Raw genomic sequence first — 14686 nt, forward strand, 5'->3', positions numbered from 1 at the left:
CAGACAAAAATCCCTGTCTTCATGGAACTTATATACAAATGATGTAATAAATGAGTAAAATATATTGTAGTTTACCTGGCGATAAGTGCTGAAGAAGGGGGATAGAGAGTGATGGTGAGGATGGGGTTGTGATTTTTAACAGGTGGTCAAAGAAGTTTTGACTAATGTATCATGTGAGCAAAGACCTGAAGGAGGTGAGGGCAAATCATGTGTGTAGATATCTGAGGATAAAGTGTTCCAGAAAGAGGGACTAGCAAGTGAAAAGGCACTAAGATGGGAGTATTCTGGGTTATGCCTGGTTTGTAGAAAAGCCACATGAGGCCCATGTAACTGGAGTAGAGTGAGAGAGGGGAAAAATAATCACATTCATCCTAGTATCGTAGGGCTTAGTACCGTGTCTGAAACATATTGGGAGTTAACATATTAATGAATATTTTGATGGCAATGTAAAAAAATGCCAATATGTCACAAAACGTGAATTGTACTAAATTCAATCCAGGTATTTTTAACAAAAATATTTTTTCTGCTTGCCTAGACTTTGGTTTTGCCATTGAGACAGATGTGACTTCTGTTAATTCAGATTTCAGGTCCCTTCAGGATGTTGTGTTGGAGTATTTCACAAAAACATCCACATCTTCTTTTTGCATTTCCTCTGTGAAAGTACTTATAAAGAACTGTAGCCTTCGGTGAATACAAACACTGGAAAATGCTGGCAAACAATGTTGGGTAGTACTCTAGTAACATAACATTCAGACCTCTTAGCAAAGGTAACAGCACTACTCAGCATCACTTAAAGAAGCTGCCAGTTTAAGGACTTATTTTGCTTCTAGAACTTATTTCTCAGAACATCACTCACAGAATCTGTATGATGTAGCCTATGCATATAATCTTATTAATATTTATTTCAATTTCATTTGCACTGTTATCAGCAGGCGCAACAAACACATGTGTAAAATGGCAACTCTGGAAGACTGGTTAGATCTTGATTAGATTTTCTCCTGCCTGCTCCTTTCCCTGGCTCACTTTGGACTCCAGGTGTTAACAATATCCTGCTATTACTTTTGACTTGTCAGTGGATCCCTTTGAATCAGTACCTTCTCTATGTTGATTGTCAAACTTGAATTCTGATTGTTTAAGCTTTTATTCTAATCCTAATATTTTCTCCTGTCTTCCTGATTTCTCAGCTGATTTTTTCTTGAGATTCAGAAAAAGATATACAGTTTCCTACAGTTCCCAAGAAATGCTTGAATGGAAACACTGACTGTAAAAGCTCTCTTCCCTCTAAGTCATCGGATCCTGATAGTTTGGGTGTTTTAATTGAATCGTCAAGAAATTAAACGTTCTCAGGCTTTAATGCTCTTCAGGCTCCTGTAACCAAGTTGGCTTTACTATAGCGAGGAAGAACACATAAATGGAGAACAATGGGCTGTCTCAGTAAGGTGTTAAGAAGTAACCTATTATAGGATTTGGGCTTTGGTTGGTGACTTGAGGGAGAAATCTAAGGAATTGGGGATTTGCTCTTATTGGATGCTGTCAGGCAGCTGGGGCAATTTATGATTGGGCATCTCAATCAGTCTTATCTATACAGAGGGAAGACTAGAGTGAGAATAAAGCTATAATTTGCAAATAAGTAATAGTCACACATGGTGGCCAAGAGAAAGGGTATCTTGTGGTACTTTGTGGTTGGCAGAGTGATCTTGTTTTTGTCTATGCTTAGGCAAACTTCTGAAGTGCTTTACTTTGTCTCATTTTATCATGGTCTCAGAGTGACCTTGTCTGAGGTTGGTATTTCATGAGATTATGTCTAATAGGAGAATAATACGGTTTAGCTGTGAGTACTAGACCAGCTTCTGAATATCAGGAGCTCTTTCTTTCTTTTTGTTCTTAAATTTTTCATTCAGATATAATTTATATACAGAAAAGTACAAAATTTTTAAGTGAATTTTCATAAAGTGAACACACTTGTGCAAGCAGAATTCAGCTCAAGAAAGAGAACATCGCCAACACCCAGAAGCCCCCTTTATGCACCCTTCAGATTACTAACCCCAAGACTACTCACTATCCTGACTTCTAACATCATAGGTTCATTTTGCCTGACTTTGAGCTGTATATGAATGGAAACGTACAGAATTAGCTCTTTGTTGTCAGGTTTCCTGGGCTCTACATTATGTTTATGAGATTCATTCATATGTTGTGTCTGATTGTAAATTAGTTCATTCTTGCTGCTGAATAGTATTCTGTTGCGTAAACACACTACAGTTTATTGTTATTACTGTTGATGGCTATTTGGGTGTTTCCAGTTTGGGGAGATCAGGAATAGTGCTGCTGTGAATGTTCTTATACGTGTCTTTGGATGAATGCATATATTACATGCTTGCTGGGTAGAAGTAGAATTGGTCATGTTTACCTTTAGTAAATAGTACCAAACATTTTCCCAAAGTGGTTGTATCAATTTACACTCCCACCAGCCATGAGATTTGTGCTTGCTCTATTCCCATGTTATTTATACTGTTGCAGAATACAGAAAAAGGTGAAAACTTCTAAATATATTCTACAGGTCTACCATTACCCTGACACAAAATTGAGAAAGGACAGAACAAAAAGGAAAACTGTCAGTCATCTTTAAATAGGGCTGTAGAGATACTAAAGAAAATATTAGCAAACTGAACCTAGAAATAATTAAAAAACAAACAAACAAACAAAAAAGCAGGACCAAGACCAGAGTGAGTTTATTACAGGAATAGAAGTGTAATTCAACATTAGGAAATCTATTAACATAACACATTAAAATTTATATTAATTTATTAGTGTTTGTTAATATAATTCATTAAGTTCCTGTTAATTATTAATATCGTTCAGATAATTCATTGAAATAGAAACTTTATTAATATTTCCTTTAAAAGATTAAAGTAGAAGAAACATAATCTCCAGGGCTGCCGAAAAAACTGTTGATAATACTTAATTCCCATTTCTAATAAAAATTCCACAGAGATATATAAATGTCCATGTACCTTCCCTTCAGTCTACTTTTCAGATTCATCATCTATCATTACACCATATGCAGGCTAATTTCTGACTAAAACAACTTACAACTTTGATTTTTCCCTTGTTTCTCTACTTATTAACTGTGCAGCCTTGGGCAAGTTACCTAACCACTCTGGGCTAATTTCCTGTCTAAACTGGGAAATAACTGTACCTACCTTAAGCAGTAAGAATTAACTCCCTTAAACAGTAAGGGAATCAATAAGTTACTATTATCACTTTTTAATTACAAGACTTTGTTCATCAGCCATCCCTTGACTGGACCATGAGTGCCCTGAGAGCAGGGACTAACAGTGGTACATTTGGGATACTCAAGGAATGTTTGTTGAATCCTGATCCAAGGTTTCTCATCTTCCTGCCTTTTTTCTTTGTTCTCTCACCCTGTTTACCCCTTCTCCCCTGTCCACCTATCTAAAGCCTAACCCCAAACAGTGAATAACCATTCTTTAGAACACTTTCTTTGTACCATTCTGATGGTGCTTATTACAGTGTTTTGAGAACTAAATGAATATAATGTTGTTGTTGTTTTTAACAACACTTAGGACATAATAACCACTCAGTAAAACTTAACTATTGATGGAAGAAATTTTCACATATTGAGGTATGGGGAAGTCACTCTAGTTTATACGTTGATTTAGCTTGAACTTTATGCTATCTAGAACAGCCTGCCTTGTAGCCCATCAACACGCATTGTATATCTGCTCTAACCAATAAAGAAAAGTGTGCACTGTCCAGAAGTAAAGAATGTCCCTTCTGAAGACAGAGATAAAAGTCTCCCTTTCTGGGACATCCATGCTAGTACTCCTTTGACGATAAGGCTCCTTTCCTAGGTGCCAAAGCCATACTAACTTGCTGTGTACAAGCTAATCTGTTTCTTTGTTTGTTTTTAACTTTGAAGGAATGTATTCTTATCAGGTTTGATGTTCTTTCTTCTGAAAGAACATAAAATTGTGCTGAAAACCATGCTTCTTCAGAGCAGTTCCTCAGAGCTACCGAGAGAGGCTAACTCCTGGACTATAGTCCTCAGTTTGGCTCAAATAAAACTCTCCTCTATTCTTTTTAAATTTATTTATCTTTGGCTGCATTGGATCTTTGTTTTGGTGTGCAGGCTTCTCATTGCGGTGGCTTCTTTTGTTGCGGAGCATGGGCTCTAGGCGCGTCGGCTTCAGTAGTTGTGGCGCAAGGGCTTAGTTGCTCCGTGGTATGTGGGATCTTCCCGGAACAGGGCTCGAACCCGTGTCCCTGCATTGTTAGGCAGATTCTTAAGCACTGTGCCACCAGGGATGTCCTCTCCTCTACTCCTATTACAGGTTATTGACTATTTTCTTTGACACTATCACAATCACGTTATAGTTGCTGCAGTTTTCTGAGTTCGTCCAGGGCAGAACTATGTAGTACATTTTTGTTTTCACTTTTCAGGGTCTGCCAAAGCACAGTGGCAAAGGCTGAGCTGGGAAGAAGCACCGCGCTAAGGGCCCTGGGGTGTGGGTGGGGTCCCATAAAGTTCAGCGAGATGGGGGTCACGGACGCATGCAAAGCAAGACACGGAGAGACTGGACCAATCACACAATTTGGGCTCTGAAGGCCCCATCTCCCAAATTTCCATTCACTATTCAAGTTAGAACCAAACACTCCAGCAACGGATGCAGGTATCCGAGGCCCATTTGGGGCGCTCGGGACACCTAACCTTGGAAGGCGGGCGCAGGCGGAACCTTCGTCCTCAGCTCCAAGTTTCCCACAACTCCGCTTCTATCGCTACACTACCAAATAGACGGCCTCCTTCCCCCACCCCCGATGGCCTAGTATTTTCAACGAAACGATTAACAGACACCTCAACAACTGACGACTGTTTCTCCAAGCAGCGTGCCCCCAGCGCGGTCGCATGAATCCCGCAACACAGCTGCGGTGCCCAAAGAACGGCCACCCACGCTTCCCCCGCCCAGTGAGAAAGAGGTCGCGGGCCACAGCTCCGGGCGCGTGCTCTGCCGCTGACACCGCCCCACGCTCACGTCGCCCCGCGCTCACGCCGCCCCGCGCCCACGCCGCCCCGCGCCCACGCCGCCCCGCCTCTTTTTCTCCCGGACTTCCTGCTGTGCTGCTCGCGGACCCCCGCCGCGCCGCTGGAGAGACCTGAGCTATTCGGAGCGCGCTGTTAGCCCGGGGTACCGGAAGAGGCCGGGCAGCGGGGGAGAGCTGCAGAGGGTGGTGGAGCCAGCCACGTACGCCCGGGGAGGGCAGGGGGAGAGAGGGAGGCAGAGCTAAGCGAGGAGCGCGAGAAAGTGAGCTTGGGTCCGACTTGAGCTCTGGTTCAAGACCGAGACTGGTGGGCCAGGACCCCAAGCCGGCGTCACACCCCGTCTGTAGAAGACAGGCGGTCACATGGCTTCGCCATTCCTGCCTGCGGGAGCCACTACGGGCGACAGCGGCGGAGAGCTGAGCTCGGGGGACGACTCCGTGGATATGGAATCCCTCCAGAGCCCGGAGACCGAGGCGTCCAGGAGGCTGACAGAGCTGTTTGAGAAGGCTGCCGCGCACTTCCGAGGCCTGGTTCAAGGGGCCAGCAGGGAGCAGCTCTTGTACCTGTATGCCCGGTACAAGCAGGTAAAGTCGCAGGGATGGGGTGGATGCGGGAGAGCGACCACAGGCCTTCTCTTTCCTCCAAAAAACAGATAGTAAACGTGCTTGATTAATGGCTAGGTGTAATGAAGTTTGTATGTGTGTGTGTGTGTGTTGTTTTTTAATCATCTCCTAAGGATTAGCATCATTCTGGACATGGAAAGGACCTGTCTGCTATCCGAGGAGTGATGTTTAGCTGACCCTGAATGACAGTTTTTATGTGTCTTCTCTGACTTGCTTAGTGGCCTTGAACTTACGCTTTCACCAGCTTCAGAACATTTACAAAACAAGATTTATCGTTCACTCTTGCCAGAGGGTCGTTTGGAAGTAAACGTAGTAATGTTAAAAAAACATTTCTGAGAATAATATGATTGTAATAAAGAGGATGATGCAATGCAAAGTAAAGTATTACTACTTTTATTATTGTGATTTTTTTTTAAACCCTAAATATCTTAGACTTATGTTTTGGCTGAATATGCTTGTGTTAGATACAGTTATGAAAATTTTAGAGCTGGAAAACACCAGATGAAATAATGCCCTTCTCTTAGGAATAAGGAAACCCGGAGAGAGGAGATAACTTGCCTAGGGTCATAGAGAACTAGAACGAGATTGTAGCTCCTGACTCTAAGGCTTCAAAGATTACCTGGAAGTATGGAAATAATAATAATAATGTCATATGAGACATCTTTAATTTATCCTCAAAGAGTAATTGGGTTAGAAAAATAATTGCTTTATCATAATCGACAAATACTTGTTCAGCATCTTTTATGGCAAAACACTTGGGTGTTATGCCTGTGGAGGATGCAGAGAAGCAAAAGCATCATGACACTTGCCATAAAGAGACTTACAAAGTTACTTGAGGTGTTTAGATTTAAACATGTGAAAAATCGCTCACGAGAGTTAAATAACAGTTCAGAAAAACTCCAGCTCTTTGGAACACTGGTAGGAATGAAGTTCTGGATAACAGCCCATTTTATGCCTCTTGGTATCTGTTTCCCCCTGTATTCTTTAAAAAAAAAAAAAAGTTGTGAGGTCCCTCTATATTCTTAAACTGAATATACTAAGTAGAGATGAACCTTCTTTTGAAGATTCATGAATATCTGTTAAAGTGACCTGAGAGATATAGCTGGTAGGAACAAATGGTATAAATTATAGTGTTGAATGAAAATATGCCTGAATTGGCCTCAGAATTTGTTTTCATGCAGAAGTCCTGGATATCTGTTTTCTCTTTGGTCATTTATCCTGTCCTAATAACATTAAAATGAGACTTTCAGTTATTTAACAAGAATTTATTGAGCATTGCGCTTGGACCAGTAACATGGCTGACTGATGATTCTCTGGGCAGTATAAGACTAATTTTCTCCAAATTTCCTAAAAACATTGTTTTTCTTTCTATGACATATATTTATTGATACTAGCCTCATCATTATTAAATATCTGATATTGGAGTCATCAGTGAACTATAGTCACCTGTCAGCTGGCAACCATCTGTCTCGAATATACTTCATCCAGATAGTATGGAAGGCGTGTGTTCCTCACCCTCTTGACATTAGTGTGGTTAGAGATATTCTGTTTCTGGAAATAAAATTTCTCATTATTGGAGAATAATTATTAGAGAATTAGAGAATAAGATTATGCTTACTTAGATATGTTAGGGCACACAGTGTTTATCAATCTCTTCTAAATATTTTGTTTTTATCGGAATTCTGTGGCAGTATTAAAAATAGCATCTTTGATAGAATAACAAAGTTGAAAGTCCAATATAATTCCTGTGTGGTGGATCAGAATTTCTCATAAAATAATTACATTTCTCATAAAATCAACCTTTATCATAAAATAATTACATTTTCTATTCCAAATAGCACTCTTATTTTGTCAGCAGGAAGAGGCTGAAAATAAGGTGAGATGTGAACCTTACTTTCTCAGGCAGAGCCCTAACATGACATAATAGCTTTTAGTCTTGGATAAGCCTATGACTGCACAATTATCTTTTAGTGAAGTTTCAGAAAGATCACACCAATTAACAGGGTTTTTTGGGTCCTCCATGCATTAGCCTGCACTCTCCCAGCAAAAGATAACTAATTGACACCTGTGAAACTAGAGGACAATGAAAATTTGAAGCTCCTGTTGAGGAACCTTCAGCACTAGCACAGGTGGGGATACTCAGCATGTCCTCCTACTTTAACCTGGGTACACTTGATTCACTGGCTTTTACCATTGGCAAACTTTGTTGAAATATTCTGTTTCAGGGGCACTGATATATCATACATATATCAGAGAGAACAGAGTTTAGATGATGCTCTGTTAAAGTGCTGCATTTTATAACTGGTTCATAGCTTAGGATTCATCATCCCTGATTTGGAAACTGTTACTTACGATATCCTAAAATCCTGCAGTTTTATTTTCCCAGTCTTTGTGGATCCAGAACTATTCTTTGAATTTGGGAATACAAAAGCTTCTGTATCCGTGAGGATACTGGGTCAGCTGCTGAACTTTTATTTTCATCTCACATAATGGTCTGGAGGTAGGTGATCTAGGGCTGATAGGGTGCTTCTGTTTCATGTGATCATCCAGGGGCTTAGTCTGTCTTGTAGTTCAGCCATCCCTCAAGGCAGCAGTTCTCAAACTATGGTCCCCTGATAATCCCTCAGACTTTCACAGAATATAAAGTCAAAACTATTTTCATAATAATACCAAGACACTACAGGCATACCTCAGAGATATCAAGGGTTCAGTTGTAGACCACTGCAATAAAGCAAATAGCACAATAAAGTGAGTCACGCGAATGTTTTGGTTTCCCAATGCATGTAAAAGTTATGTTTATACTATACTGTAGTCCATTAAGTGTGCAAAAGTGTTATGTCTAAAAAATGTATATACCTCAATTAAAAAATACTTTATTGCTAAAAAATGCTAACCATCATCTGAGCCTTCAGTGACTCATAATCTTTTCGCTAGTGGAGGGTTTGAAATACTGGGAGAATTAGCAAAATGTAACCCAGGGACATGAAATGAGCAAATGCTATTGGAAAAATGGTGCCGATAGACTTGCTTGATACAGGGTGTCCACAAACCTTTAATTTGTGAAAAATGCAGTGTCTGCAAAGCACAATGAAGCAAAGTGCAGTAAAACGAGATATGCTTGTATTTGCCTTTTTTCTGTGCTGTCATGGCAGATAAAATTGCTGATGTGTTAGCATGAATCAAGGCAGTGGCAGCAGACTGTACTAGTAGTTATTTTTTTTTAACCACTATGTACTCTGAGTTTAAAAAAAAAAAGGCCAGTTTCACTTTAAAATGTCTTTGATGAAGCAGTGAAAATTATTGATTTTTATTCAGTATTAACTCTTGAGTACACATCTTTTTACTATTGTGTGTGATGAAATGGGGGTACACACAAAATACTTCTACATACTGAATTATGTTGGTTGTTTTGAGGAAAAACACCTGTGTAATTTTTGGTTGCAAGTTGAGCTACCCACATGAAACATGATTCTTACTTAGCAGAGCAACTCACTGATAAACTGTGCTTTTTCAGATTTGAGCATTTGGCATACAGTTCCTTGAAAATGAGTGAAGTCAGCCTGTCACTTCAAGGAAAACAACTGACAGTATTTGTTGCCAGTGACAACATTTGAGCCTTCAAGTGAAAATTAAGTTTGGAAAATCTGTATCTGCCACCCGATCTTGACGGCTTCCTAATACTGAAAAACGTTTTTGATAAGATTAGTGGAGGTTTTAATGATTGTGAACTTCCAGTATTGTATGTATAATTAATTGTGTCATTTGGAAGATCTGTGGAACTCAGTGAACTGTTTTTTCAAATATTTCAGGGAGTGAGGTTACAAATTATGTATGGATAAAAGATACATTGAAAGTGCAGGTCAGACCAATGGATTTTAATGTAACAGTGTGAAAAATTTGTTGGTATCACTTCAGATTCCACATTGCAATTAACCTTAAAGAAACTGCCACTTGTTTAGTTTTGGTGTGATATCAAAGACGAGTATCCACAATTATCTGAAAATGCTACTAAAATACTTTTCTTTTCGAACAACATATCTCTGTGAAGTTGAATTTTCTTCATTTACTTCAACCAAAACAGCATATACTGCAATAGATTGAATGCAGAAGTAGAATACACCTGCCTTCTATTAAGGCAGACAGTAAAGAGATTTGCAAATTGTAAAACACTGTCACTTTTCTCACTAAATTTTTTTTGCTTTAAAGTATATATAGTTTTTTTTTTTAAAAAGTGACTTCAAATGTTGTACTTTTACACTGCGCCACCAGGGAAGCCCCTAAAGTATATATTTTTCATAAATTTTTGTTATTTATGTTAACATGTAATGAGTTTATTATTTTTAAATGAATTAATACATATTTTTAAATTTCATTTCTAATCTGGTAAATATTGATAGATATAACCCACGTAAACAAAAGCTCTTTGGGGGGATCAGTTTCTAAGAGGGTAAAGGGATTATGAGACCAAAAGGTTTGTGAACTGCTGCCCTAAGATTCTCTTCCCATGGGCAGAGATAGCTCACCATACGCATGTTCTAGCCAGGGCAGAGGGAAAGGGAAGAACAAGCCCCCCCTTTCTTCCCCCCCACCCGGTATGCAGGCCTCTCACTGTTGTGGCCTCTCCCGTTGCGGAGCATAGGCTCTGTACGCGGAGGCTCAGTGGCCATGGCTCACGGGCCCAGCCGCTCCACGGCATGTGGGATCTTCCTGGACCGGGACACGAGCCCGTGTCCCCTGCATCGGCAGGCAGACTCTCAACCACTGCGCCACCAGGGAAGCCCCAAGCCCCCCTTTCTTTTTAAGGAAGATATTTATATCACTTTCACATACATCCAGCCCCCCGAACCTGGGCAGAAGTTGCATGGCCACATGTAATGTTCAGCTCAATGACCATGTGTCCGGCTGAGACTTCTATTACCATAAGAGAGAGGAAGGATAGATACTGGTATTTGTTTCTGCCACTGGCTGTTGTCTGAATAAAAAAACCACAAATAGTAATAACTGCTATTTTTATGATGCCTAGTAGTTTATCTCATTTCATATTTCTAACACAGTAGTTCAAGTGATTTTAGAGATGCCAGAACTGAAGCCTAGATTCTATGTGGCATATAAAAGAGTGTTGTATAGTAGAGTAATATTGGACTTTGGTGTCTAACAGTCCTGGAGTCAAATCTTGACTCCTAATTCAAGATTCACTCATGTGTGAGCTCCTCTGTACTCATTTATAGAATGAATTTGTAATGGCAAGCCTAACAGGATTGTTGTGTGCCTCATTTGACATACATATGTGAAACTTTTGGTTTATGGTGATTGTTCAAGAAAAGCAGCTCCTGCTCTTTCATCATTTCTTCCCCCGTCCCATCATGACCGGGCTGCCCCTGTGTAAATGTACATTTTAATAACAGCCAGAGGGCCATGTGATTAATGGCTAAGCAAATGATAGAGATGATGGTTGTTAGGAACTCAGAGATGGATGAGATCATTGTAGATGGAAAGGGTTCTTAGAATTTGAACCTTGAGTGGGACTGCAAGGAGATTTAGCATTTTGAAAAGCTGAGAGAAGAGAAGTCTTTTTAGGTGAGGGAAATAACATGAGCAAAATAGAATAAAAATTCTAAATGCAGTGAGTAGATCAGTCTGGTTAGTGAGTAGACCATCAGTTTGATTTTAGCAAAATGCAAGTGTGTAAGAGTAGAAGGAGGTAGTGGGAAAGTCTTTGAGAAGTAGATGGGGTCCAGATTGTGGTATTTAGCTTTAGGGAAAATAGGTATTTTGTTGAACACATGCCTAATGTATTCATTTTATATGCAACAAACATTTTTTTACTGCCTTAAGTTAGACACTATGTTATGTGCAATGAGCGACTTAAGAATGGTTTCTTAGAGGCTATATTCTAATAGTAAGATGAGACTACACAAACCTTGCTAACACAAGGTAAAAGTGAAAAGTGCCATCAGAGAGGGAGATTACTGCTGGCAGTGGGAATCGAGCTGTGTAGTGAATTCTACAGTTGTGTGAATTTCACTTATGCTTATTCACAATGAAAATAATTACTGTGTAGTTTAACTACAAGTGTTTGAGGATTAAAAATAGGTATTGAGCACAAACAAGAGAAGATTATTGTGGAATAAATAGAATTTATATTATTGAGAAACCTTGAAATTTTTTTTGTGTGGCTTTTAACATCTAAATTTATGTTGACTAGTTTCATAATAGGGCACGTTAAAAATAGTGTGCTTAAAAAAAAAAAAAAAAATAGTGTGCTTTATCCTGGAATTTGAGAGAGATAAAATGCTGATAGTGTTATGAGAATCAACACAGACAGACAGTTTGATGAATTCTGATAAACTGTACTTTAAAGCTTGTGTATTGCATGTTTAAAAATTCTTCTGCATTACAAATGGTAATAAGGATTGCATAATCTATATTTATAATTTGTTTTATATATATAATTTGTCTACTAATTTAGGAATGCACTGTCACCCTTTTTTTTTTAATGTATTACACTGTTAGATAACAGTTTTTTATGCAGTAAGCCAAAGCACCCTGTATTTAAAGTTTGTTTTTTGGTTTGCTTTTGCAAAGCATGTTAAATTTTGTTATTTTATATGATGCAGATATTTTCTAACCTATAGTTATGAAGTATACATAATAGATTTAAAAATTAGAAGTTTCTCTGACATTTCTTTGAAAAATAAGTTCTTGATTTTACCCCCCTCCCACTTGATTTAGGTCAAAGTTGGAAATTGCAATACTCCTAAACCAAGCTTCTTTGACTTCGAAGGAAAGCAAAAATGGTAAGAAATTCTTGGGATCTATTGTGGTTGTTGTAAATGGCTTAGGTGTTTAGGAATTAGAAAGTAGTGAGCAGATTAAAGAATTAGTTTTCTATTAATCTCTTTCTGCTGTAGACTGTGCTAATGATAGGCAGTTGGGAGAGAGATTAAAAGAATCCGATTTTAGTTAAATCTCCTAAAGGATTCTTATGCCATGATGTTGGTATATAAGTAGTTCACAACAGACACACATTCCTTACATATGAATTGCTTCTTAGAGAGTGACCAAAAGAGCTATTGGTTGGAATTTTCCTTCCCTGTCATACAGCCCCTAATGGGACACCACTTCTCCCCTCTAGAGGGATCTTTGGAGGAAGGCCAGGAGGATGGGAAGGTAGAAGAGCAGGGTAAATCCCAATTTTTTTACTCTTCTCCCCTTCGCAATTATATCTGCTCATTTCTAGTGCCCTTCTGTTCCTTGCCCACCCACACCATGGTGAAGAAGTGCATATAATACCCTGTTGGGCAGAAGGGGGAAAAAATAGATAGTGAGTCTACTTCTTTCCTGAATACATAAAAAGATTATGCCCTCCTAGATTTTTTTACTTATAATTCAGAGATTACCTCTTATCATTTGAGGCCTTATTTCCTCTTACCTTGTCTAAGTGAAAAGAGAAATTGCATACAATAGGGAACCTTAGTTATAGAAGGAAGGACTTTGGAGCATCAGCCCTAGAATTAAAAGTAGAGAGAGTAGGGTTTAAAAAGAAAAGATGAAATATGGTTATAGAGAGAAGAAGCATATTTCACAGTGTGGTCCCCTGGACAAGTTGCCTGTCTAGGAAATGTTTGTTACTCAGCTCTGAGGAGATGTAGAGCTTGAACCCGAATGCAAATATTAATGTCATTAAGCACAACTGTTTAGTTCAGCTGACTTTTTTTTGTGTAAGACATTCTCAGTGAAGGAAGCAGTGCTTTGATTTTCATTCTGGCGCAGATTTTCTTTGCTGATGATAGCAAAAAGTTCTCTGACTGGCATTTTATTACTGTTGTAGAGAATACCTGATGTAAATTTTATTGTGAGTTTTTTGTTTTAGTTTAAGAATTATAATTCACCATTATTTTTTTCCCCAAGTTTGCCTGTTATCTCACTGTTTTTAATAATTTTTAAAAGTTTAGACTTTACAACCACTATAATAATAATCCAGTCAAGAATCATCAATGGATGTTAAAATCATTAGATGAAAAACTACTAGGGAACAATATTCACACAATCTGATCCACAGTTTACTTATTAATTACAAAGAGGAAACCGGGAGATACTGCTTTTACTAAGTCCTGACTACTATCACAATGGGACAGACTGCTGTCATGTGATGAATTGTAAACGACATGTCACCTATATGTTGCTCTTCCCAAATACTTAACCTGATTCTAGTCATGATTAATCATTTTTGGCAAGAACACTCTGTAGGTGAGGAAACAATCAGACAAATGCAAATTGAAAGATATTTTATAAAACAGCTGGTTCAGACTCTTAGAAAATAGCAATATCATGGAAGACAAAAAGTCTAAAGATACATGAAACTCAGTGCTGTGTGTAAATCTTGATTGGCTCCTCATCTGGGAGAAGAAAGCTATAAAGAACCTTTTGGGGAAGTCAGGGAAATCTGAATATGGTCCATATATGTTTATTTAATGGTACTGATGTTAAGTTTCTTCACTTTGAAGAATATATATTTGGGGTAAAGTGTTATGATGTATACAAGTAACTTTCAAGAGATTCAGCAAAAATAAATTTAGGAAACCTCAGAAAGATGTGCTTTTCATCATAGGAGCAGGCAGGTAGTGAGAAAACTGTGGGACTGAGTTCTGTTTTACAGTAGATCAGTGGCTGTACTTCCCGGTTGGAGGTAGAAAGAATTGGCAGGGAAAAGCCAAGAAGGAGGCCTGTCCTAGCAGCTGGCAAAAAAGAAGAAAAGGAAAACACAGAAGGGGGCTCAGGACTAAAATATTGCCCTTGGTATTAAACTGCGGCAAGTCCCTGCCTTCTTACTCACTGTATTCTTATCTCTGTCTTCACTTCCCCTTGTTTTTTTTTTTTTTGAATTTTATTTTGTTTATTTTTTTATACCACAGGTTCTTATTAGTTATCCATTTTATACATATTAGTATATATATGTCAATCCCAATCTCCCAATTCATCACACCACCACCACCCCTCCCCC

General features: G+C 38.8%; 1 protein-coding gene across 1 annotated transcript in view; it reads left to right on the forward strand.

The window, feature by feature from the left end:
- Positions 1 to 4841: 4841 nt before the first annotated feature.
- The window catches only part of ACBD6 (acyl-CoA binding domain containing 6), a 223215-nt gene continuing 213370 nt past the window's right edge, over positions 4842 to 14686 (forward strand). Inside the window, exons 1-2 of the mRNA XM_024758827.1 lie at positions 4842 to 5643; positions 12415 to 12479. Coding sequence (XP_024614595.1) covers positions 5422 to 5643; positions 12415 to 12479 — 287 coding nt within the window. The 5' untranslated portion in view covers positions 4842 to 5421. The remainder of the gene's footprint in view (positions 5644 to 12414; positions 12480 to 14686) is intronic.

Source organism: Neophocaena asiaeorientalis, unplaced genomic scaffold (genome assembly GCF_003031525.2).
Source record: "Neophocaena asiaeorientalis asiaeorientalis breed wild unplaced genomic scaffold, Neophocaena_asiaeorientalis_V1.1 scaffold182, whole genome shotgun sequence".
Lineage (NCBI taxonomy): Eukaryota > Metazoa > Chordata > Mammalia > Artiodactyla > Phocoenidae > Neophocaena > Neophocaena asiaeorientalis.